At 42.9% G+C, this 24,460-nt stretch overlaps 2 protein-coding genes across 7 annotated transcripts in view; both read left to right on the top strand.

Moving 5' to 3' along the window:
* Positions 1 to 4: 4 nt before the first annotated feature.
* On the top strand, positions 5 to 9,783 carry tlcd5b (TLC domain containing 5b). Of its 4 annotated transcripts, none has more exons than XM_035432224.1 (4): positions 5 to 221; positions 3,671 to 3,741; positions 7,347 to 7,546; positions 8,120 to 9,783. In XM_035432224.1, the coding sequence occupies exons 3-4, from the start codon at positions 7,351 to 7,353 to the stop codon at positions 8,650 to 8,652; spliced, it is 729 nt and encodes a 242-aa protein (XP_035288115.1). In that variant the 5' UTR covers positions 5 to 221; positions 3,671 to 3,741; positions 7,347 to 7,350; the 3' UTR covers positions 8,653 to 9,783. The 4 variants fall into 4 exon arrangements, with proteins under 4 accessions (XP_035288115.1, XP_035288114.1, XP_035288116.1 ...); XM_035432223.1 differs by having other exon boundaries at positions 7,344 to 7,546; XM_035432225.1 differs by lacking the exon at positions 3,671 to 3,741.
* A 2,630-nt stretch (positions 9,784 to 12,413) lies between these two features.
* The window catches only part of arhgef12b (Rho guanine nucleotide exchange factor (GEF) 12b), an 80,777-nt gene continuing 68,730 nt past the window's right edge, over positions 12,414 to 24,460 (top strand). For all 3 annotated transcript variants that reach the window (XM_035433526.1, XM_035433525.1, XM_035433524.1), the window contains exon 1: positions 12,414 to 14,210. In XM_035433526.1, the coding sequence (XP_035289417.1) occupies positions 14,179 to 14,210 (32 nt within the window). In that variant the 5' untranslated portion in view covers positions 12,414 to 14,178. The remainder of the gene's footprint in view (positions 14,211 to 24,460) is intronic.

Raw genomic sequence — 24,460 nt, 5'->3', positions numbered from 1 at the left:
AACTGTCTAAATCGAAATGAGCACGTCTCCTTCTCCAGTGTTGTTAGGGACAACGTATTATCTTCACTGACCGAAACAAGCAGCTGAGTGGAGGCTTTGTGCGAGTGCGAGCGCTTGAACACGATGGGGTAGGGCGCGTCAGTACGGTGGAATATGTGGGCTAACAGAAGAGGACCGTGGATAAAAATACCAGATGGGGAAACCATAGCTATGTAATTCAGGTACCAACTATAGACTGTATAAAAATATCAACTTATTGTATTGTCTAATGTACGGTTCACGTTTGCTCGTATCCGTTATTAGCTATAAGCACAGTTACGTTAGCCAACTACCAAGCTAATTTGGCTAGCTTGCGTGGTTTTGCCAATAATTACTCCCTAACATATTCAGTTAACCAACACAAGCTACAGCTGCAAAGTAAAACAGCTGCAAAGTAAAACAACTGCACGTCATCTAAATAGTGTGTACAGCAGGATATAAGTGCGATGAAGTCAAATAAGATGGCTTGGCTAACAATTTATATTTTAGTCATATTTGCTGTCTAACTATACATTGGCAACAAGATGTTAACAGGTGGCTGTGTCTTTCTATCATGCCCAGTTGCAGGTCTAGCTTTTTTTCTGTTCAGCGTAACTTATGCTAGCTAAGTTACCTAACGAAAACATTTGCTTGCCAATGAATTCCGACTTGGAAAGTAGCTAGCTAACGCTGGCAGCAAGGCTAACATTTAATCATTCTGCTCGCCAACGAGTCAAATAGGAAGATCTAAAAGCGAATACCCCGGATACACACAGCTCCCGTCAGGATTAGCTAGCCAGCTAACTGCCAACCGTGAATATACTGCTCTGGGATAGGTAGCTAATTACAATGTAGACAGAGGAATTTCAGAAGCGAAAGGCTACTAAACCCGTTCGCTGGCAACGACGCTGCAGTTTTATCCCGGGATTCGCTGCTCTCGATTTGCAATTGGCGGTCTACCTTAAATCGGTTGCATAATGCCGATTGTATGCTTTTACGGTCTTCCTTGCGCGCTTGCACATGCTGTGCTTTTAATAGTGAACTTCGGGTAAAAAGAGAAATTTATCAATGGCGGTATTGTGACAAAGTTTGTACTTGCATTTTTTAATTCAGGCTACGTTCACTTCGCATGTACTTTAAAGGCTGTAGCTAATATGGAAAGATCATACTTGCAAATAACAGACCAACCCGATGTAACCCAATACAGTAAAACGGGCATTGATTGCAATTTCTCCCCGAAATTAAAGGCATCAAACGTTTCACACTGATCTACATTTTTTCCCTTTCTGTGAAATCTCTGTGTAGTAGTCAACTACACTAGTTATGAACTCTTTAGTGGTAGGCTGTGTACATACATATGATAAAATAATCACTGTACGCATAATAAGCTATAGAAACACATTGAATGGAATAAACACAGTGTCAACGAATAGAGAAACGTTTATCTTGGTGGACGAACCAGATATCGACTATAGCTTCCCATTTCATACAAGAGTTTCGGAAATGTGTTAAATTTCATTTGTTAGGCTACTGTTCTCAATAATTTATTCTTGAATAAGAAGTGTCACATTTGCATTATTCCTTCATAAACAATGAAAACAATCAGGATTTTTTGATCCCCATTGTATCTTTGCTTGATCTACTTGAGAAGATAAAGTCGCCATGCACTAAATCTTCATATTGATCGTTACTGCACCGGGTAGCCTAGACAGCCGGAGTGGTGGGGTGCGCGAGATTAAATGCTTCGAACGACGCTGAATATAGATGCCAGTTTTGAGCGTCTCGTGCATTGTGGTTTTCTGATTATTTTCCAGAAAGTTGTATTGACTGTTGTAAGTGATCACATTTAAATGTAGGCTATTTGATTTCGGGGGATTTGTGTTGCCGTGGCGCTCTATTCATGGTTGATTATTAGCAAACCCCTGAATCCGATAACTATAGCCTAATAATAGCATAAAATGAAAAGTACTAATCTGATTGACTAGGCTAATCAATCAATTTTCACTAATCAGAATTGCAAACCGCAAAAATGTCTGTTCACGAGTTACGCACGAGTATTACAACCTTTAAAGTACATGCGCATTAAACGTCGCCTATATTAAAAATAATTTTTTTAAGATTTCACATTACCACCGGTGTTCAATTTCTCCTTTGAGCCGTGACTCAGTTTTCGAAGCACATTATAGCCTGTGCAAACGCGCAAGGAGGACGGTGAAAGCATACAATCGCATAACGCAACCGATTTAAGGTGGACCGGAAATAGACCTGCGAATCGGGAACCAACTTCAGTGTCGTTCTTTGGAAAACGTCGATAATTAGCTAAACATTCAGGAAATTAGATATATCTGACAACATTTAGATTATAAATAAATGCCACAATCCGTTTTCATTCTGAAGTTGGGTGTTAGGAATGTTTAGTCTTTTCATGTGCAGTAAGCATTTTGACTTTCTGCCAAGTGTCATTTACTCCAGATACACTTCTAAAATTAACTTTACTGCCACTACCATCAACCGTTTTCCAGCGGCTGTGTAAGGCTAAAGCCCTACGTTTGCCAAACGCGCTAACGCGTGAACTGTATTAACCTCTGTGCCTGACCTTCGTGCTCTCTACCCACCTCGGTGGTGCCGGATTTAGATGTTGGCTGCATCAATTTCTCATTCGTGTCGCAGTAATTAATTTTACATAAAGAATGCAGTGATAAAATTGAGAAAATTGTGTGCATAATGTATTCATGGCTGTTGTTACAAATTGCCTTTGTATATTCGTGGTTCTGCAAATAATGAATATACATCAGTCAATAAAGGATGCATGTATAAACAAATATGAAAAGGATAAAAAAAAAGAACGGAATTGAACATGGAGACTAAGATTTTAGCCATACAAATAGATATTATATTCAGTAACCTTGACACTTGGCCCAGTGCCCAGTTTGGAAGAGTGGGGACTTTCTATTCTAATGTGAAACAGTTTGACCACTTTTGGTCCCTTTTCAGAGTACTGTATTCACACAGATTACCTGCACCTCCAAATTACACATTTATGAAGGGGATAGCAATACAATTTTTAACACAACTCACTAGTTTTTCATCAGTTATACATCTGAACACAGGTTAAATGTAGACAACATGCCCCACCATGGGAGGATGTAAGGAAAACTATTTCATATTTTCAAAGTAAGATCATGAAGGTGATCAGGACATCAGGGTTTACAAGTAGTTGCATGGTTTTAGGAGGTGTTATTACTTAGGTCTTAGACTTTGTTTATATGTATTCTTTATGAGTGTCTTGAGGTAACCTTTGAACTTATAGCCGAGTTGGGCAATACTGCAATGTGCAAAACCCTGGTTTGGTTATTATTTAATTGGCTTACAGTCTTGTTTGTCACAACCAGCTGTCTCAGGCATTAATATATAAGTACAGAATGAGATAGTGAATAAAGGTTTGCCCATTAAGTGAAGCATGCTGTTTATATTCAAGCTATTGCACAGTTTTAGGCCTTAAAAACAGAAGAAGGAATGCCACAATAATATGTTAACTAGCATAATATTGTTCCGTAACATGTAACCCCATCAAAGTGTTGAAAGGTTTTGAAATCTGACTATATCTAGGAGTCTCACAGGGCAAATCACAACTGGCTGTTGTGTTCCCCAGGAATGAAGCATCCACAGCCTCCTCGAGCAAGAGCGCCCCCACCGGCCAGTTGGGTGTCTGCACTACTTAAAGTCAGTTGCTCATAAAATGAATTTCTTCTATGCAAGGGCTGCCCCACTCAGCATGTGGACAGCAACATGTCCTGGGGTATAGGCTATGTGCTAGACTGGACTCTTTCAAATTTACAGATGATATCACAATAGAGGTAGACAAGGAGTGCCATTATCTCAATTTTTTACTCTTGTAATTTGATCAATCTTATTGTTCATGTCAACTGAAATTCTAGGAGAATTTCACAGTACCTCATGAACGGCAACTGAAGTCTAGTCTTAAGATCACAGTAAACAGTGTTTTACTTTGATCTAATCTGAGTGAAATGGCATTGGTGTGGACAGTTAAATGGCCATTTACCTACTAATTATGGGTAAATTGGTGGAAATAAAAACCTGGATTCATGCTGACTCTCCAGGAACAGAGTTTCTCACCCTGGTATTACATCAGTGTGACTGGCCTTCTAATGCGAGGGTTGGCAGTTCTAGTCCTGGAGCGTTGGTGTGTATGCAGGTTTTTGCTTCCACCTATTAGCCTGGCTAAATGAGCTAATTGGCTGTATATACCAACACTGGTTCACTCATAGATTAGATCACAGTAAAACATGTCATATAGGGATACAAGAACAGTCTTAGCTGTCATTCATGCACTTAGTTAGAAATGTAGCTAAAATGTCAGATGGTATCCATCGGTCCATCCACCCGTTGTCTATACTTGCTTATCCTGGGCAGGGTCACGGGGGGTGCTGGAGCCTATCGCAGCATGCATTGAGCGAGATGCAGAAATACAACCTGGACAGGCCACCAATCTGTCGCAGGGCACACACACCATTTACTCATGTCAGATGTTATGTTAGGGCTAATTAAGTAATTAAGGAAGTTGGCATGACAATCAGAAACAGATATGGCCCTCTTTGCCTTCCTCAGTTCTAGTGGGTATTGGAGACAATTTTGGATAAAATGTAAAAAAAACATAAATTAATCAAATGAGGTATTAAAAATGGCTGCTTTTTCTTGTTGTCGAGATCACCCAAGTACATAGTCTCAGGGTTGGGCAGTGCCTGTACTCAGCTGTTGAATAATTAATGAAGACACCTGATTGCACAATTACTCACCTGGTCTTTTGGGTTTGAAAAGTTTGCTGAATTTACAGTGAAAACAAAAACGAGCAGACAGTGCGGCCCGCCAGGATCTTTTCTGTCTGGAGAAACAGTGCTGTCAGGTGGTGGAATTGGGGGTGGGGTGGGTGGGTGGGTGGGGTTGGGTCTGGGTGGCTTTTGCCGATAAGAAATGCAGACATGAATGGCAAAGAGGAAACTGTTTTATTTCTGAATCAAAGGTCCAGCTTCCCAAATGTCCTCTTGCAAAAACCAATACGAGTAGCCTATTGCTAACAGTCTTTTCTACCTGGGCACTAATGACTCAGCTGCAGTCTGGGATTATGGCTAATCGGTGTACGTTAAATCTGCAGCTCTGCCACCTGCCAGCTTCATGGCTCTCCTAGTCACCACGCCTCTGAGGGTTAATGGCACGACTGGCTTCTGTGCTTCCTGTTATTTCTGCTGTTTCTGCTCTATTCCAAGGGACCCTTAAGGGTGCAGTTTGTCACGTGTTTAAAGTTAAGGTGCTATACGTACAGCCGTGGGGGCTCTTCCAAGTGTGCATTGGACGAAGTGAGTCCATAATCTCATTAGAGGCAAAAGCCGTCGGAGATGTAAAGGACACTGTGGAATAATTGGTTTGTAGTGAGCTTCGGCCACTGCACGTTTCTGTGATGGTAACACAAACTGGAATTTGTAAAAAAAAAGAAAGGGGGTAGGAGAAAGACTTCTGCATTGTGTAATGAGAGGAGTAGAGCATAAGGAAGACCAAGTGGGAAAACAAAGCTAGGCTTCGGCGAACTGAAAACTTAGGTAATATGCTGTTTAAGCTTCATGTGTTAGACTGCCTGGTTGTTGTGCTTTTCTGTGCTTTTTTCATTTCCTTTTGTATTTGTATTTTGTATTTTTGTATTTTGAACCAGTAATTTCCATAATTATTGTCTTCATGACTGTTATTTTGATCTAATTGATTGCAGCAGAGAGAAAATATAGCGTAGTAACTTGGGGACATCTGTCACATGCTGACCGGTGACTCAACTAGACCAAAGGCTAAAAGCGTTTCAAGTTTCACTATTAAAATTTTCACAATCAAGGTATGTGGACAGTTGTAATCTGTGCCTGCAGGGTTTTGTTAGGTATTCAGTATTTTGTTTGTACTATTTAATTAAAAATTGGTATATAGCCCTGTCTGGACAGGATTCGTTTCACTAGGGGAGGTCACGTAAAGTAATCTTTACCTGCATAATTCTGTAATATTATTCATTTCCTAAATGACCATGTCAGTGATATTTGCCGGGCATGCAAATAAAAAACGTAAAGTGTTTTTTGGCAAACTTCAGCAAAGCAAGGTCCTCTGATAATTCTATTATCTGTTACCGGGTTTCCACGGCCGAGCAGCAGCGCGTAAGCCTAACATCACCAATGCGCAATGCCTAGTGTCGGCTAGAGTGGTGTAAAGCACACCGCCATTGGACTCTGGAGCAATGGAAACGTGTTCCCTGGAGTGATGAATCACGCTTCGCTATCTGCTAGTCTGATGGACGAATCTGGGTTTGGCGAATGCCTAGAGAACGCTGCTTGCCCAAATGTAAGTGCCAACTGTAAAGTTTGTTGGAGGAGGAATAATGGTCTGGGGCTGTTTTTCATGGTTTGGTTTTTCATGGTTTGGGCCAGGCCCCGTAGTTCCAGTGAAGAAAAATCTTAATGCTACAGGGTACATTGACATTCTAGAGAATTGTGTGCTTTCAACTTTGTGGCAACAGTTTGGGGAATGCCCCCATGCTCAAAAAGAGGTCCATAAAGAAATGGTTTACTGAGATTGGTGTGGAAGAACTTGACCTGACCTAAGCCCTAACCTCAACCCCGTTAAACTCCTTTCAGATGAATTGGAACGCCGACCCAGGCCTTTTCGCCCAACATCAGTACCTGACCTCGCTAATGCTCTTGTGGCTGAATGGAAGCGAATCCCCACAGCCACGTTCTAGTGGAAATCCTTCCCGGAAGAGTGGAGGCCGCTATAGTAGCAAAGGGGGGACCTACTGTTAGCACACTCACAGCACACATGAATAGAGGATCCCGTCAGGAATGTAATGGCACAATCTGCTTCTCCAGAGGTTGTACAAGTGAGCAGTAATTAATAGTTTGTCACAATTAGCAAATAAACATAAATATCAGTATTCATACCTTGCTGGCCCTTCTTTCCTTAAATGTAGTGGTTTCCAATTGCATGCGGCTTGGGAAATAATGTTTTGACGAATAATGGTGTAATATGCATGCACTAGCTCTGGAGGAATAACGCCACTGTACAAGCTCTTTTGGAGTTACTCGAAGTGCTTTTTCTTAGGACCATGAACTCCTGAATGCCCCTATACCTGCCATAGTAAAGTAAGCAGCTTGTCAGAAACTGCTCTTAATATCAGAATATCGAACTGTGTGGACTGCAGTTTTAATAACTGATTCATTAGCAGTGTTACGTTTCCATAGCTCATGAACCGGTGCCTTTTCTCCCTTTTGTTTGCGCAGCAGGGCGATGATGTCACTGACTGCGCAGGTGAGCGGCTCCCTGCTCGGCTGGGCCGCGCTCTACCGCCTGCTCTGCCGCCTGAATAGCCGGCGCACCAACGAGTGGAACTGTCGCCTGGTGACGCTGCTTCACGGCGTCCTCATCGTCTGCGTCACGGCCTACATCGGCTTCATCGATGGTCCCTGGCCGTTCACGCACCCAGGCGAGTGCCGTCTCCACGCTGTTTACTCAAAGAACAGATGTCAAATGGTGTACACGTCTGTTTTATTACCTCCCCTAACATATATCATTACAATAGACGTGTGTAAACAGGGTGAATGTGAGTCTGCTGCTCATGTGATATTTGTGTAGGAAGTGTAAAGGGCTGCCTCTTCAAGAAAAAGAGGGCAAATAAAGTTTTGTTTCTGTTCAGTTCCATTCTACCTTTTTATTGTTCTATTCAAAGAACTCTGAAGGGGCACTTCCAACCCTGGGCAAAAAATGAACAATTTGATTGTTTCAGTTAGAAATAACTATACAGTACTTGAATACTGCTACAAGTGATAGGCTAAATTATTACAGAAATTACAAAATGTACTACTAGTATTACTAATACTACTGTATCGCCTCCTACAACTTGAAGAAATTGTACTAAATCATTGTTTACATACAATAACAGTATCAACAATTTTTGAACCATATTGTTACTATTATTAATATTATTGTTTTGTGTTGTATACCCCCTTCATCCAACGTGTTTGTCAGTGACGCATTTTTGTGTGTGTGTCATCCACAGGTACAGAGAACACACCCCTGCAGGTCATAGCCCTGGTCCTCAGCCTGGGCTACTTCGTCTTCGACATGGGCTGGTGCGTGTACTACCGCACGGAGGGCCCGCTGATGCTGGCGCACCACACCATGAGCATTCTGGGAATCCTGCTGGCGCTGGTGCAGGGCGAGTCGGGCATCGAGACGTGCGCCGTGCTCTTCGGCACGGAGATCACCAACCCGCTGCTGCAGGCGCGCTGGTTCCTGCGCAAGCTGGGCCGCTACGACACGCTGGCGGGCGACGCGGTCGACGCGCTCTTCGTCCTGCTGTTCGCCGGCGTGCGCATCGGGGTGGGCGGCCGCATGCTGTACTGCGAGCTCGCCTCGCCCCGCCCCTCGCTGGCCGTCAAGGGGGGCGGGGTGGCCATCTACGGCCTCTCCTGCGTCTTCATGGTGGACATCGCCCGCTTCGCCTGCCGGAAAAGCGCCGGCAAATTCCGCCGCTGGAAGGAGCAATGCAAAGCGCTGGGGGCCAATGGGAACTCTGGGAGGACCGGCTGAGAACTCCGCCCCCGGGATGTGGAACGTGAGGACAATCTACATATGGAGAACGAGAGATAGGAAGGAAACATTCGCTTTGAAGTTACATATTGCACAATGCACAGCAAGAAACAAACTCACTTTTATTTTTTAAAAATATTTGTTTGTAGCTCATTTTATTATGTTAAGTAACAGACCGTGCATGTGTGAGAGTGTGTATGTATAGTATTTATGGTAATACCTATGTTTTTGTCCTTACTGAAAACAAAGTGGTGCTGAATATCATTCACAATGTAAAATTGATTTATAGTTTTATAAATTATACATTTTATTTCTAGACAGAAATAAGCAGCCAGACTTGATAAACCGCACTAATCATCATATGACAAAATGTAAAATGTTTTTGGCTTAAAAATGTGTTTGTACTATAGCTTGACTATACTATATACTATTGACTTGAGTTTTATCTACCTCTTGTTCAGCTGAGACATTAGCAAACAGCTTTTTTAACTTTGTGTACTGAAAGGATTGTGCAAGTTAGTTTTTAGAATTCTGAACCAGTCTACTTATTTTGGAGAAAAGATAACGTTTTATCTTGGTTTACTCAATATGAAAGGGTTAAAATATGTTGCATCTGCTGGATTTTATTTTAACTTGTTAAATGTTGAAATGCTAGCATTAGCAATCTCACTGCCAAATCCTGCTGCTGTATACTGTGAATGGATGCAGTGTAGTCTAAGCACTTAACACCTCGTTTGGTAAAATGTTCGTGTGGCATACCCTGGAGATTGTTTGTTTTCTGAAGGCAGAAGTCACCAAATCTGGGGAAGGTCATAATTCAGGTAAATATTGCATAAAGTGTAACAGTATTAATCGTGATCATTTAGGCAGAAGGAACTTCCTGCTATTCCATAGGATAATTAACCCGAAGGAAAGTATTTGGTTGAAGAACGTAATCCAAAAATGTGTTAAAAACTTTGTTGATGAATTTATACTGGGAAATCTGGGGAAGGTCATAATTCAGGTAAATATTGCATAAATTTGTCAGGTAATAGCCAGTTACTGTATATGTGTCAGATATGTCCAATAGAACTTGCTTTATTTTATTATGTATTAATTAGTCAAATAAAATAATGCACATTTGAGTACAAATATTTTTTGCCACTTCTTTTTTTAATTCTAGGTTGCTGAACTTGACTTCCAGTCAGTGCAAAATTCAGCCGTTCAACTGAAGCTATGTAATACTGAACGTTTGCAGCAGGTGGCGCTGCATAACAAATTTATATGAATGAACCCTTGCAATGCTGAGGCTTAAGCTTGTGAACAGAACAGATAAATATTTTTCAGTACTGTACAACTGGGATTCCAATTTTATCCTAATGTAAATTATTATTATTCATTTTAGTGTTGTTGTTATTACAGTCACATTGTGATGTGCTCCTATCTGTTCACACTGTTTTTTTCCCCCCAACTAACATTGCTCTTAACTATCATGCAAAATGACCAGCATATGTATTTACATAATGGCTAAAGTCACTGATTCTATTTTAATTTCAGCAGTCACTGAGACCATATTAAGGTATAATAAGAGCATCCACTGTCTGCCTATTTCACTGTTCACTTTATACTGTCAGGACTACTATGTCTAATCCTACAAATACATTAGGAATATTGGCCAAAGTCTCTTCTAAAGATGTATGATTTTTGAATTAAGTATGGTTTTTTCATGTTTGATATTAGCAGGATTGGTCATTGAGCTTCTCAGCACAACGCCACATACTGTATGGACTTCATACAGTACGTAGCTCTATCTAGCACTGTGTTTGTTGCCTAGTATTGAACACCCCAAGGGTCTGTTTCTCCTATATGACTTGGCAAACTACAGTATTCTATGCATTAACAGTTCTCTATGTGGGGAAATAAACTCAAATCAGTGCACAATTTTTCTCAAATTGTTATGGAAATGTTCTAATTTCTACTTTTGCCTGTATTGCTAAAACTCAAGTGAAATATTTGCAGGATTGTTGATTGACCATACTGCGCCTGTCAAAATGTTTTGATGCAGTCAATGCCTTAAGGTGGTGAAGGCAACATCAAACACCAACCACAATCCTGATGCAAAATTGAGACTGGCAAGTGATTCATTGGGCGTATGATTAATAACGTAGAAGCTACCCTGTTAGGCACTACCTTTAATTGTCCTAGCATAATTGAATGTGTCATGCATAACTGAACATTTAATCAACCCTTTTGATTTCCCTCAGGCTGTAATTTCCAAGATATTGCTTGGGTGGGGTGCATTAAAATACCATAAGCTGCCAACATTTATACTCAGTGGTTTACCTCTTTCAGTTGCATTCCACCATACTAAACGATAAACAGACATTGGGACTTGCAGTGATACACAATGGCATGGGGGAGACTGTTTTTTTTTTTTTAAACTGTGATGAATAGCCTGTAATGCATTTTGTTTATAGGGTTGAATTTATGGGCGAATTTGGAATTTACCTCAATTCTAGCACTTGATTCGGACTTAAGTGTCCGAAGAGAAAGACATGAGACTCTGGTCGTAACTCATTGTACTTATATGTACATGTTGCCATGTGCCACAAGCCAAATCTGGCTTCTGTAACACTGGAAATGAACGTATTATTCATTTATTTTTTGAATGTATCTATACTAAATTGTTTTGGTGCAATTTTGAAAGATTTTTTTAAAAAGAAATTCTGATGTAGAGATTCACCTGAAAGAAAAAGGTGTTATATATATTATGATTGAAATATGGAACTTATATAGCATTTGGTATATCTTGAATTTATTCAGAATTTATGGAAAATTCCACATTCGTAAATATAAATGTACAAAGAAGAAACCAAACTTTACACAATTCCAGTAGAAATTGGATAATATATTAATACATTAAAAGAACTAAGGAACTCCAAAACAAAAACAAAAAAAACACTGGATTATTGTGAAGGCTTGAACCTAAATCTAATTTTTATGTAAGCTATATTTTAAAGACATTTAGATATCACATGCACATAGTTTCTTTCTTGGGGTACATATAATTTTTTAAATAAAAAGGTAGTTAAATGCATCAGATTCAAATGGCTTTTGTCTTAATTATGCATGGCCTGATTATTGGCCCCTGTCTTTTGGTCTGAATGCACGGATGAACAAAACAATTTTTAACATTCTAGTGACATGTATGATTGTGTTGCATACAAGTTTGGAGACAAATAATGATCCTTATACAAAAAAAAATTATAATTTGATTGAGTTAGAAATGATCACAGTACAGTACTGGACTATCACTACAAGTGAACAGTGATAACTTATAAATCCTACTAGTATTACGAGTATTAATGTATCTCATGCTACAACTGATAGACTACTTAGTACTATTTCAAAAGAAATTGTATGAAATTGTTCAAATACAACAATGCCAATAATTAGATCATCATATTATTATTATTATTAGTAGTAGTAGTAGTAGTAGTAGTAGGCCTAGTATATTTCATTAAGGATCATTTTTGAGGGTAGAACGTATTTCGAAATTAAAATATGCAGTGTTATCATTTTTGCTAGCAATAGGTAGTAGGCTAATGCAAGTGTCAGTTAAAATGTTAGTCATTTTGGTTGTAGTAGTAGTAGCCGCGTGCTTTTATTCACATTACAGTATTTTGTTTCACCACAGCGGAGTTTTATTTTCACCGCATGTTTAATTCTCACAGGACCCTTAAATCTTCCCCTCCACGGGATTATGCTTTTCGGCGGAAGTATATACCCAGAAGTGAGGCAGAGATTGCGCGCGGCGGAGTGATAGAAAGATACTGCAAATTTGCTGGAAAAGTCATGGAATATTTAGGAAAAAATGAATAATCGCACAGCAACGTAGCTACAGTAAGAGCGCAAAGGTTCGCAATCAGGACTATGCGGTATTGATTACGAAATTGCTGTTCTCCTCTTGTGAATAACTACACCTACGTGGTCGAGAAAATAACAACTAAGGGAATTCCGCTGAGAAACAGGACAGCAAAACTACTGGATTGTGAAAACATGGAGACAAGGGGAGAAGCGAGCCGAGTCCAAGTTTTGGGATTTTGAACCTGAAATAAAACATCAGGGAATTCTTGGGGTCCTTTTAAACAGAAAATGCTGTGGACTTTTAATTCGACGCTCGGTTGTTTTTTTCGCTCACTAGATGTTGGTGAATTGATTATTTAGGAGCAGAAGGAAAATCGGCGAGCTAGCCTAAACTTAGCTAGCAGCTAGCTACTGTAACGTTAGCTAACATCAAAGAACAGTAAAGTTTTCTGCCGGAGAGCTCGTCTGATTGTTTAAATGAAAACCGTTTCATTTTGGGTGTCTGTGAAAGGAAAACCGCTTTAAAGACTTAGATGCACGATTTTGAAATGAGTTGGGACTTGTAAACAAGAAAAGTGGCTACGGTTTCCAGAAGTCTCGAAGGGAGAGTGGAAGGTGTTTTTTTTTTCTTTTTTGGGGAAAAAGTCTTTCCTTTTTTCACCAGTAGTATACGGTATCACGAAAGCAAAGAGGCCTATTTCGAGACGGTGAAAGATTTCTTGTGAAAAACCGATGCCACATATTCAACGAGGAATACAGCAGCGATTCCCAATTACGGGTTAGAAGTTCGTTACGGATTATTTTTCTCTTTGTTATGAAAGTATCCGAAATCCCTACGAACACGACTGAAGATATTCACAAGCTGCAACCTACAGCGATGCAGACTGGGAACACTAGCATGGGAACATTTCTGACGGGAAACTGAGAAGGAAAAAAATTACAGCCTATCTCGTAATAGACTACATCTATCTGTCCGTCAGTTAGACAAAATCTTTTTTTTTTTAATCCCACAAAAAGCAACGGACAAAAAGTGATGATAACCGCTTTAAATGAAAACAGGAATAATCGTGCAAGTGGACAGAGACGAAGAGTTGGAAAACGAGGAGAGTATATGGTTATTTTGTGGGGAAACAAATTAACAATAGGTATAGCTAACGTTAGCTAGCTAATACTTCTCTGGCGGTATTGACAAAGGCGGCTGCTGCTACGGTGGCAGACGAAGCGTGTTGGAGAGTCCGGGTTAGCATTTTTATTCTGATAAAAAGCATTATCTAGTATAGGCTATATCCATTCCCTCATTAAATATTTCCTGCTACTCCGAGATAAACGTAGGATTGCACAGCAGCAAACATTTTTGCGCATTTGTGGGTTATTTTATAAGAAGGATATTTGTTTACACGTTACACTGTGATTTACGATGTTTTTCCTTTCTTCTGTTCATATTACGAAGGAAATAAATAGCTAACCGTTCACAAAAACAACGGGGATCCAGTGTTAACTAGCATATTTTATAAGCTGATATTTCAGTCAACTGTCATCATTGCTCCTCGTTTTCAAACGTATATCACCTTGACGGATATTAAGGAGGGACCTGCTACTTTCCACAACACGGATGGTTTTTGTTTTTTGGTAAGATGCTAATTGGATAAAAGCCGAAGACAAACTAGAAACAAAAGCCCAATGAGCGGCACACAGTCTACAATCACTGACAGGTAAATAACAATTTAACCAAGCTATAACTTTGCTTTTTAATTGTGTTTGCCTTCACCGAATCTTTACCGCAGGTCGTTCCGATCTGTCGGTATGTGATTTCCCCCCCCCCCACACACACATTTTTGTTGATTGTTTGTTTTCTTTTACATTTTAATTAGCATGGTCATAAAACAGCGGCCGAATTCTGACTTCTTATTTGTACTATCAAAACATTTTTCACACTTGCGTTTAGAGGGTGAATTAAAGCATGGATGCCCCAAGTTGTTTGGGAGATTTCATTCTGTTCTATATCCCAAGTGATTGTGTCGGGGTTTGAGAAGATGTAATTACCTCGCGTGTCATAGACAGCTTATCTACACGCAGAATGCAATAGATGTCAATGGATGAGGCCTTTTCCAATGTACCGGCAGGCCCTTGGAGGCATTGAAATGGGTTGCAACCTTTAAAAATTTCGTCTTATGCTATATTGATATTAGCAAATCCTCTACGACACAAAGAACAGCAAGACCTACATGGTACTGGGATCTTCCCTTCTGCAAAAATGCAGACAGGAAAGTGATTTTGCTTGTGGCGTTATTCACTGTGTTTAGCCCCAAGATGGAATAGGTTGCACGTCTTTATTTTGAATGACATGCTGTACCTGTACCTTTCATTACGTAATGCGGCACTTTAGGTCGTGTGGCCTTTACAGCAGTTCGCGCGAAAAGGGGATAAACACGGCAAAATACAGAAAAAATGACATTGTGGGTCTTAAACAATTAAGGGAGATCTAGTAGTTCGTGAAAACCATTATCCCTTTCTAGAACTTGTTTTCCTGACTACTTTCACTTATTCATTCAGTTGTAAGCAAAGGAACTTCTGTCGTAGTTCTGTTGTGTGAGCACGTAATCTTGCTTGAGGCTTGTGCCCGAAGGGTCACTGTTCTCCATTTGATTTCACTGGGCACTGTCCCAGTTACTGCCTGAGAAATGGCCTGTTTAGGCGACATTAAGCTGGGGTCCACATAGAGCAGCAACAGCTGAAGTGTCCATCCCGAGTGGCATGTGACCGTAGCGGGTCAGAAGTTCAGGATGGGGCCTGAACAGGTGTAAACCTGAGGCGTTTGTGGGTGGGGGCAGGGCGTTTGGGCAATGATATACCAAGCTGAATATCCATGTTAAACCAGTTTAAGCTGTATGCCCTTTAATACGCCTCTTGAGAACCATGCCAAGGTGTCTACGGTGACCAGGGATGTTCATTTTAATCAACTGGATATTCGATTTTTCCATGGCTGTCCAGATCGAGATTTGAGTGATCCAACCCTGCTTCTTTGTTGTTCTTCTAATTACTGTATGAAGCTCCAGTTCTTTGTAATAAATGACTCAGATTTGTAAGCACTCAGCTTTCAAGGCTGGATGTAGAATATCAGTGGATTAGCCTATGGTATGCACAGTTCTGCTGTCCTTCATGAATATTGCTGAGAGAGAATTCAGATCAGGAATTTGTTCTCCTTTGTTAACCACAGTATGATACATCTGTATAGTGATCCAGCAAACTGATTCATGATCCTGTGGTTGAATGTTCCAGTGATCAAAAATGTTTTTTCCAAGGAACAATGCTTACGTAACATCTCACTTCTCTTGGCTGCTTCTCAATTTGACCATAAAGCAGTGGGGTCTGAGAAACAGTATCACACCCCTGATGATAAGTTCAGTGTGTTTTCTGCAACTAGACAGTAGCCGGTAATGGAAGGTACTGTGTTTGTTGAAATCTAAACCAGCTGGCTTGTGATGTATGGTGTCCCTGACACCGAATAGTAATGTCATTATTTATTATCCTGTTACTATTAATGAAGTAACTACTGCTTCCTACACCTCTTTGAACTGTCAAATACGCAAGAAGGTCTTTGTTGAGCTTTAAAATGGCTACATTTTTATTTTGTGGTAACCAGTTCAATGGCACCAATTCACTGGCTTTTCACAAGCTCCATTTTCAATCCGTGTTGAAGGTCTGACCTTCTAGTTCAGTTTTATAGACAACGCTAGGCCTGCCTCATTACTTAGAATGCATTTAATTCAAGTCCACTCCAAAACGTTTGTAGACACAGCAACAATTTTCGTATTTTGGCAACACGACACATGGGCTGTACTTGAGGGGAGTGGTGATGGATCTCTCCACTTCTTGGCTGTCGAAAAAAGCGCAACAAGGTTTGTTTAGAATGATAGCAGAGACAGTTGATAAGAGACTCGTGGGGGTGGGGGGAGGTAGTGAGGTGGACCTAATTTATTGCAGCGAGAGAGAGAGAGATGGAAAGAGAGAGGAGAAGCTTGGGTCCACTCTGCCCTTGGGATACTGTCACTATGTAGAGAGCAGACTTCAGCTTTGAATAATAATGACTGACGTTGTTTACACTCCTCGAAAGGGACATTTGCAATGGCGGCAACATGACTTTGCGACTTTGAATAACTTCGCTGAGTGTCGGGGCTGGAGGGAGAGCATACCAGCGCATGAGGGGAGAAACCACGCTAGCACGACAATCTCAAGGCTTGCTGGGGTGTAGCACGTTTCCAAGACTGAATGATCAATGCTAATGGAATCTCAGGTTAATTCTGGCTCGTGTGTCTGTGTGTATATGGCTGCGTTTTTATTAGGTCTGTGTTTGAAGGTGTGAGATTACATGTGTGCGTGCACATGTGCTGTTATACTTTGCGCTGTGAAGGGAGAAAAAGACTACAGGGAGTACTGAATGTGCTGGAAAGCCCATTGTTAAATTGTCTTGAGCTCTGTATGTAAGCAAAACAGAAATGGATCAGCTATTGATATTTATTACCAGCCTTCAGCCCAGGCTGTACGTGCACAGACCTCAGATCTCTCTCAGTGCTGATTGGGCCTGGCTCAGCAGAATCTGCCTTTCCGCTGAAAGGGGAGGTGTGGCCAATTTTGGCCTCAAGTCCCTGTTTTTCCTATCATTTTCTTTCGTAATTATTATTTTTTAAATCCGCTGACAGTCCTTCTTTTGAACCCTCGGCTAGAGATGGCGAGCCTGTGAGTCAGGAAGTTAGCTTTAACCGCTCATGGCGGGAAACCCCTCGCTGCGCAAACAGGCACCTGAGGTGACACGAGATTGACAGCCTGAATTACGCCCGTTTGATGCGCACCGCGTCCTCAGCCTGAACCGTTTTTTAAAGGTGTGTTATGCGAGGAATGGAAAGAAGCCGTGCTTTCCTCTGAGATTGGAGGCTAGGCGCAGGTGAGCTTGCGCGGGTGCCGGAGGGAGCAGGTGGAAACGTCGCGGTTTTGACGGCGGCGTCTTCTCTGGCTTCGCTCAGTTTCCGACCGCCACGTGTTCCCCGCTCGTCAGAGCCTGTGGTTCCGAGAGCGGGCCGGGCGTGGTGCCGATGCGGTGGCCATACAGAACCCTGCTCCTGAGTGCACACAGAGGGGTGGGCTCCACCCAAAGCGCCACCTCACATCTAGGCCTAGCCTCCGCCTGCCTAGTCTTACTCTCGCATTCCACAGCTAGGATGTTTCCTCTGTAGAAATGTACTACAGGTGCACAGGGGCATAACCTAGAAATTGTGTGTGTGTGTTTGTGTGTGTGCACAGGTTTATGTCTCTGCGTCTGTGAGAAGAAAAGCAAAAGAGTGCTTTTCTGAAGAAGAATTGGCCAGAAAAGGTACTAGTCAATAGAGAAAACAAACAAACTGATGTACAGGTCAATTTAACATTCTAGGTATTTAGGAGGCACACTTATCTGCAGCGACTTGTACCGCTCACGTTCTTTGTTCAGACAGTGGATTTATACTGCTATAGGCTATATTGAAGCAATTTAGGTTAAGTACCTTGCCCAAGGGTTCAGTGGCAGTGCCCCACCTTGGAGTTGAACCCACAATGCCTGAAGTTGCAAGCCCATTTCCCCTAACCATTATATTACACTGCTGCCTAAGATGGCTATTATAGTGATCTAATGCATAGGTTGTTTTTCTGTATTAGGTTTTTAAGGAACGGGGCAGTAAGGATGCAGATTGTAGAGACCCTGTCAGAGGTAATTGACCTGAATTGCCTCCAGAAACAACCTGCTGGATAATCAGATAATAATAAATGTGAAATAATGTCAACTGCTGGCAATATTGACAGTAATGGCTAAGCAAACCCATAGTAATAAAAGGTAAAGGAGAACTTTTCCCTGCACGATTGGTGAGGTATTCAGTGGAGATAACTGATTATGTTCAGTGGGATGGGTTGTAGGGAGAGGTGGTTTTCACTTGTATCCCGTATCCCATGCCTTTGTACCCTTTGGACCATGCATAAAGCTACTGCAGAGATAGTATTTTGAAAAAAGAGATCAGCCCTTGCCTTGGAAGTTCCTGCTTGCCTGTTGGCTGTGGCAGATGGTCCCTCAGTCCCTGGCCCTCAGGCCCTAGTGGTGGTGCCAGCGCCCCCTGCCCCCTGGAGGCCAACTGCGGCTGGGCGTGTCAGCAAGCTGGCCCCTGCGCACCAGCTCTCATTAGAGCGGCAGCTGATTGGTCCTGACAGGCGAGCCAGGAGCCAACCTGACCAGAAACTGTCACTCATGCTGCCTGAGCCCGTCTATCCCCTGGTTCAGAGCAGCTTGGCTCTCTGGGAGTGGTGTAGTGGCAGCAGTGTATGCAGAGGCTGCTTCAGTGTGGTGAGGAGCTAAGTTGAGGCCCAGGTCCCACAGTGCCTGGAGCCTTCCCTCACAGTGGAACACACTGAGCATTTCTCTCTCCTCCCCTTCTCTCTCACTGGCGTTATGGTTTGAATGGCTTCTGGCTCTTTTATTTGTGTCAGTTTTAGATGAGGTTTATTCCTAATGCTTGTGTGTATAGGCGCACACTCGCACACTCACACATTACGTAGTCTCATAAATTCATTGCTTCCACCTGTTCTTCAAAAGCTTTCTGGCCATCCTCTTGCTTCCTGTTTGAAATGGGTTCAGTGAAGCATCCTTTTGCTGTAATTGGCCAGCCCGAGTCGCCATTTGGTGGTAGGTGGGTGTCCCAGCTTCACACACAGAGTCTGTGTTTATTGCCCTCTGATGCAGGCCTTACTGCTTCCTGCATGCAGCTCCTGGGCTCAAACCCAGGCCCCGGGCATCCCACCAGCATCACTGCGTGTCTGCAGTGTGCCTGCGTTTGTGCCAGTACAGCACGCAGGTAGAGAGCAGAAGTGTGATGGATCACTGTTCCACTGTCTGGATGGGCCCCAAGGACTGGTATCGAATCTGAACCGTACCAGTGCCTGGTGTTACTGGCCTACCGGGTGGCACATAATTCACCATAGCATCACCCAAAGGTGGCGGGATTTTAAGTTGGCGCGATGTCCCTGTGCGCACTAGTGACCCATCGGAGGGGGTCATGTGTCCTGTAGTAATTACGTAGGCTAATTGCGCTCAAAGCGGCCACCTGCTTTCTTTGTTTATCCCACAGTTTGTAACTGTTAGCTGACATAGCTGTCTGCAAGCCCTACAGCATTGATGATTGGTTTATTGAAGAGGTGGGGAGTGGCTTCCCGTGGCTTTTCCGTATTCACATTCTCGAAATGGACAGCTTTGATGAACCCTGCAATGCCAGTTGAGCTGTGATTAATGAATCAGTCGAGTGCATTCCTCTCTCTGAGGTGCGATTTTATACTTCTAAAGGCCGTGCAGTGGCCATGTTTGGCGCATTCCGCTTGATGACATCATGTGGGCCAAGTTCAGAACTATTAATAGCCTCCAGGAGCAGAGTTTGTACTCTGGCTAACAAACATAATTATGATGAGGTCATCGCAGGCTGTCTGCCATTGATAACGTGCAGGTTGAGTCTTAGCGGAAGTGTTCTCGCTGCGGGATGTTTGTTCTTGACCCGCCTGCCTCATGTAGCACTTTCCTCCATCTGTCAGAGGGGTTGCAGGTTCATTGGTGAGAGAGTGTGAAATGAAGGGCCAGGCACATGGCCCCACAGCCATCACTGAGATTACTGCTACCTCAGAATTGCACACTCCAGTTATCACTGAGATTACTGCTACCTCAGAATTGCACACTCCAGTTATCACTGAGATTACTGCTTCAGAATTAGGCTACATACTGCAGCCATCACTGAGATTACTGCTACTTCAGAATTGCACACTGCAGATATCAGTGAGATTACCGCTTCAGAATTGCACACTCCAGTTATCACTGAGATTACTGCTTCAGAATTACGTACTGCAGATATCGCTGAGATTACTGCTTCAGAATTACGTACTGCAGATATCACTGAGATTAATGCTTCAGAATTACATACTGGAGATATCACTGAGATTGCTGCTACTTCAGAATTGCACTCTGCAGATATCACGAAAGCCCCTTTTCCATTGCACAAAACAGTTCAGGAACCATCTGTACCCGGAACTATCTGGAACCCTGGCTCTCTGGTTTCTGTTTCCACTGAAATTTGAGATCCATGATAATGAGAATTTTGGAGGAAGTGACAAAAGAAAGGAAACACCTTTCTTTCTAACATCGTGTAACCTTCCCTTCATAAACGGTATTTTGAGAAATGCTCAGGTACTATTACTAAGTTACTGTTTCTGAACATGAGGGTGAAATAGAAGGTGCAGTCGAGGGAATGCAAGCACATCCAAAATATTCCAACAGGTGCAGGATAAAAAAATAGTTAGCAAGAAGAGAGTGTATATCCGCACACTGTTCTTTCTGCTCCCAAAATGATTTAATAGTACAGCGTTTCGACCTCAAAGGCCTTCGTCAGGTAGGCTACATCTGAAATAGAAGGTGCCAGAAGCCTCTCAGACAGGCTTGGCAAGGCTCCACACAGGGAGCACGGACAGAGTGTGTAATCCGGCTCTGACCACTAGCTTAGCAGGGGTTTCAGAATAATTATGCACTAATATCGAATTGTAAGCTGTAATACCGCAGATTTTACATAAGTTATAGTTACCGGTTTACATTTTATTAATGCAATTCTGCAGCTGTGATTGTGACTGACTTATCTGATGCACCACTTCAGTATGTGTCAAATGCGGTAATGTTAGATAGCTCTTTACACCGAGTTCATTCATGTTCTACCTGCCAAAACAACATCCGACTGCCAGAATGATTACAAACCGTAGCCAAGTTTTTTTTTTTCTCCCCACTATCGTTTACGATTGTGAGTTTTGTAGTATTTGCAGCAAAATGCAGCAGAAATACGGGTATGCCCATGCTATACAAACATCGTTGGAATCATATTTTTACCAGCCATAGCATAATGTCTGAATAAGTGCGTGTTCCGGACACACACCTCGCTTATTTTGAGCATAACTCTTTAAAGTACCAGGGACAGACCCACCTATTCAGCTATATTTCTGTGCACAAACCTTTTGTCTTTGAGGCAGCTCTAATGTTACTGGCCATATCACAGCATATAAATATATGCTGCTGTTAGTAAATGCTTACTTATTGGTAATCAAGTCGAGTCATATTTATAGTTTTGTTTCTTAATGCTTTTTTTCTGATTTGTAGCTACCAGGTGTTTAATAATGACGGTTGGTTTACTCGGAGTCACAGGAAGTTTGCGTTTGACCAATCAGCGATTTACAAGACTGCTAGATCTGCCCCATAGTTCCTGGTACCTCAAGATTACACACTCCAGATATCACTTTATTTCCACTTCACAATTACACCATGCACCTCAGGATCACTGCACTACCAATCACCATTACACCACACACCTCAACATCACTGCTCTACCAATCACCATTACACCATGCACCCCAGCATCACTGCTCTACCAATCACCATTACACCATGTACCTCACCATCACTTCACTGCCAATCACCATTACACCATGCACCTCAACATCACTGCTCTACCAATCACCATTACACCATGCACCTCAGGATCACTGCACTACCAATCACCATGACACCACGCACCTCATCATCACTGCTCTACCAATCACCATTAGACCATGCACCTCAACATCACTGCTCTACCAATCACCATTACACCACGCACCTCAACATCACTGCACTGCCAATCACCATTACACCACGCACCTCAACATCACTGCTCTACCAATCAACATTACACCACGCACCTCTTCAGCATCACTTCACTACCAATCAACATTACACCATGCACCTCAACATCACTGCTCTACCAGTCACAATTACACCATGCACCCCAGCATCACTGCTCTACCAATCACCATTACACCACGCACCTCACCATCACTGCACTGCCAGTCACCATTAGACCATGCACCCCAGCATCACTGCTCTACCAATCACCATTACACCATGCACCTCACCATCACAGAGATCACTGCTGCATCACTGTTACGCACCTCAACCATCACAGAGATCACTGCTGCATCACTGTTACGCACCTCAACCATCACAGAGATCACTGCTGCATCACTGTTACACACCTCAGCATCACAGAGATCACTGCTGCATCACTGTTACGCACCTCAGCCATCACAGAGATCACTGCTGCATCACTGTTACGCACCTCAGCCATCACAGAGATCACTGCTGCATCACTGTTACGCACCTCAGCCATCACAGAGATCACTGCTGCATCACTGTTACGCACCTCAACCATCACAGAGATCACTGCTGCATCACTGTTACGCACCTCAGCCATCACAGAGATCACTGCTGCATCACTGTTACGCACCTCAGCCATCACAGAGATCACTGCTGCATCACTGTTACGCACCTCAGCCATCACAGAGATCACTGCTGCATCACTGTTACGCACCTCAGCCATCACAGAGATCACTGCTGCATCACTGTTACGCACCTCAGCCATCACAGAGATCACTGCTGCATCACTGTTACGCACCTCAGCCATCACAGAGATCACTGCTGCATCACTGTTACGCACCTCAGCCATCACAGAGATCACTGCTGCATCACTGTTACGCACCTCAGCCATCACAGAGATCACTGCTGCATCACTAAATTACACACCACGCACCATGATTGTTATTAGTGCCACATGGGTAATACCCTGCTCACCCTGGCCTTGTTTGTTGTTACTACCATGCTATGATTATCCCACCGTAGTGAGGGCACTGATGACAGCGACGTCCATCAGAATCATGGCAGCAAGGCTGTGTCGGCCGGCCTGACGGGAAGAACAGGAAAGCCCTGGGGCCGCAGTGGAGAAAACAACCAAGACCAGGGTGCATGGTGCAGCGGTGCTGCTGCTTTATTTAGAGCAAAGGCCAACGGCCTGGGGTGTGGTGCATACCCTGCCGTGCAGTTGGGACCACGAAGGCCAGGGTGCGTGCTGTACGGTCATAATGAGCCCTTTGCCACCGAAACTCCCTTATCTGTGCCTTTGCTCTTGAGACCCTCCCGGGGAAGTGATGACATCACCCGTAAACATTGTCGGCAGAGCTCGGCCAGGCCGCCGGCCCCCTTTCGCGGCAGGACCGCCGGCTGCAGCGGTGCACGCCGGGCAGGCTGGAGCTAGGTCATAATCTGAGCCGTGGGTGGCCGCGTATCTGTGTCTGTGAATTAGCAAGAAACGTCAAAGCCACCAGTTCTGCTCCATTAGCCGAAGGGCCCTGTCACATTGGTTTAAAACATTCTAATGAGCTTGTGCCGCTTTACATGTCGCTGGCTTTCACAACCAGGGCAACCGCGTTTCATTACCAGTCGCTGAAAGCTGCCACTGGAAATATTTTTTGGGGAGTCTGACTAATGGTAAGATTGTTTTACAGATGTTTCGGTCTTCTTTGGCACGTCCTTTATTTCTCCCTCCCAGTTAAATCCACAAAGCGCCGACTCTCTAAAACGGAAGGAATGTTTATTAAACTGCAGTCGGCTGCAGCCTCTCCTAAAAGCCCCCAAACTGGAGGAGAAGGTCAAGGCTGATGGAAACTAAGGAGACGATTGTCTGAGGATGCGTAGCAGGGCGGTATCTGTGTTAAAACGAGAATGAACGCGGGCAGTAGGACTTCTCTGCCAAATAGACCAGGGACCCCCTACACTCCAAGGCTGGAAGAAAAGCTTTCGCCTGGAAATAGAGTTGATTAAACCGGGGGTCCAGGGACCCCCCGGGGATCCTCGGCAAAATAGAAAAAATATTTTTCCTCTTAAAAGTATTTGGTTCATATTTCCATTTTTCATAAATTGCGTATTTTACACTTGCAGATCAAATAAACCTTGTTTATACAAAACCGCCCGGGTTACGTATCCTTGGCAATAATATGGTTATTGTAATTTATTACGTATTTGTGTAATATTTAATACATTTCTGATGCCAATCCA

Source organism: Anguilla anguilla, chromosome 9 (assembly GCF_013347855.1).
Source record: "Anguilla anguilla isolate fAngAng1 chromosome 9, fAngAng1.pri, whole genome shotgun sequence".
NCBI lineage: Eukaryota > Metazoa > Chordata > Actinopteri > Anguilliformes > Anguillidae > Anguilla > Anguilla anguilla.
This window is presented reverse-complemented; position numbering and strand designations above follow the sequence as displayed.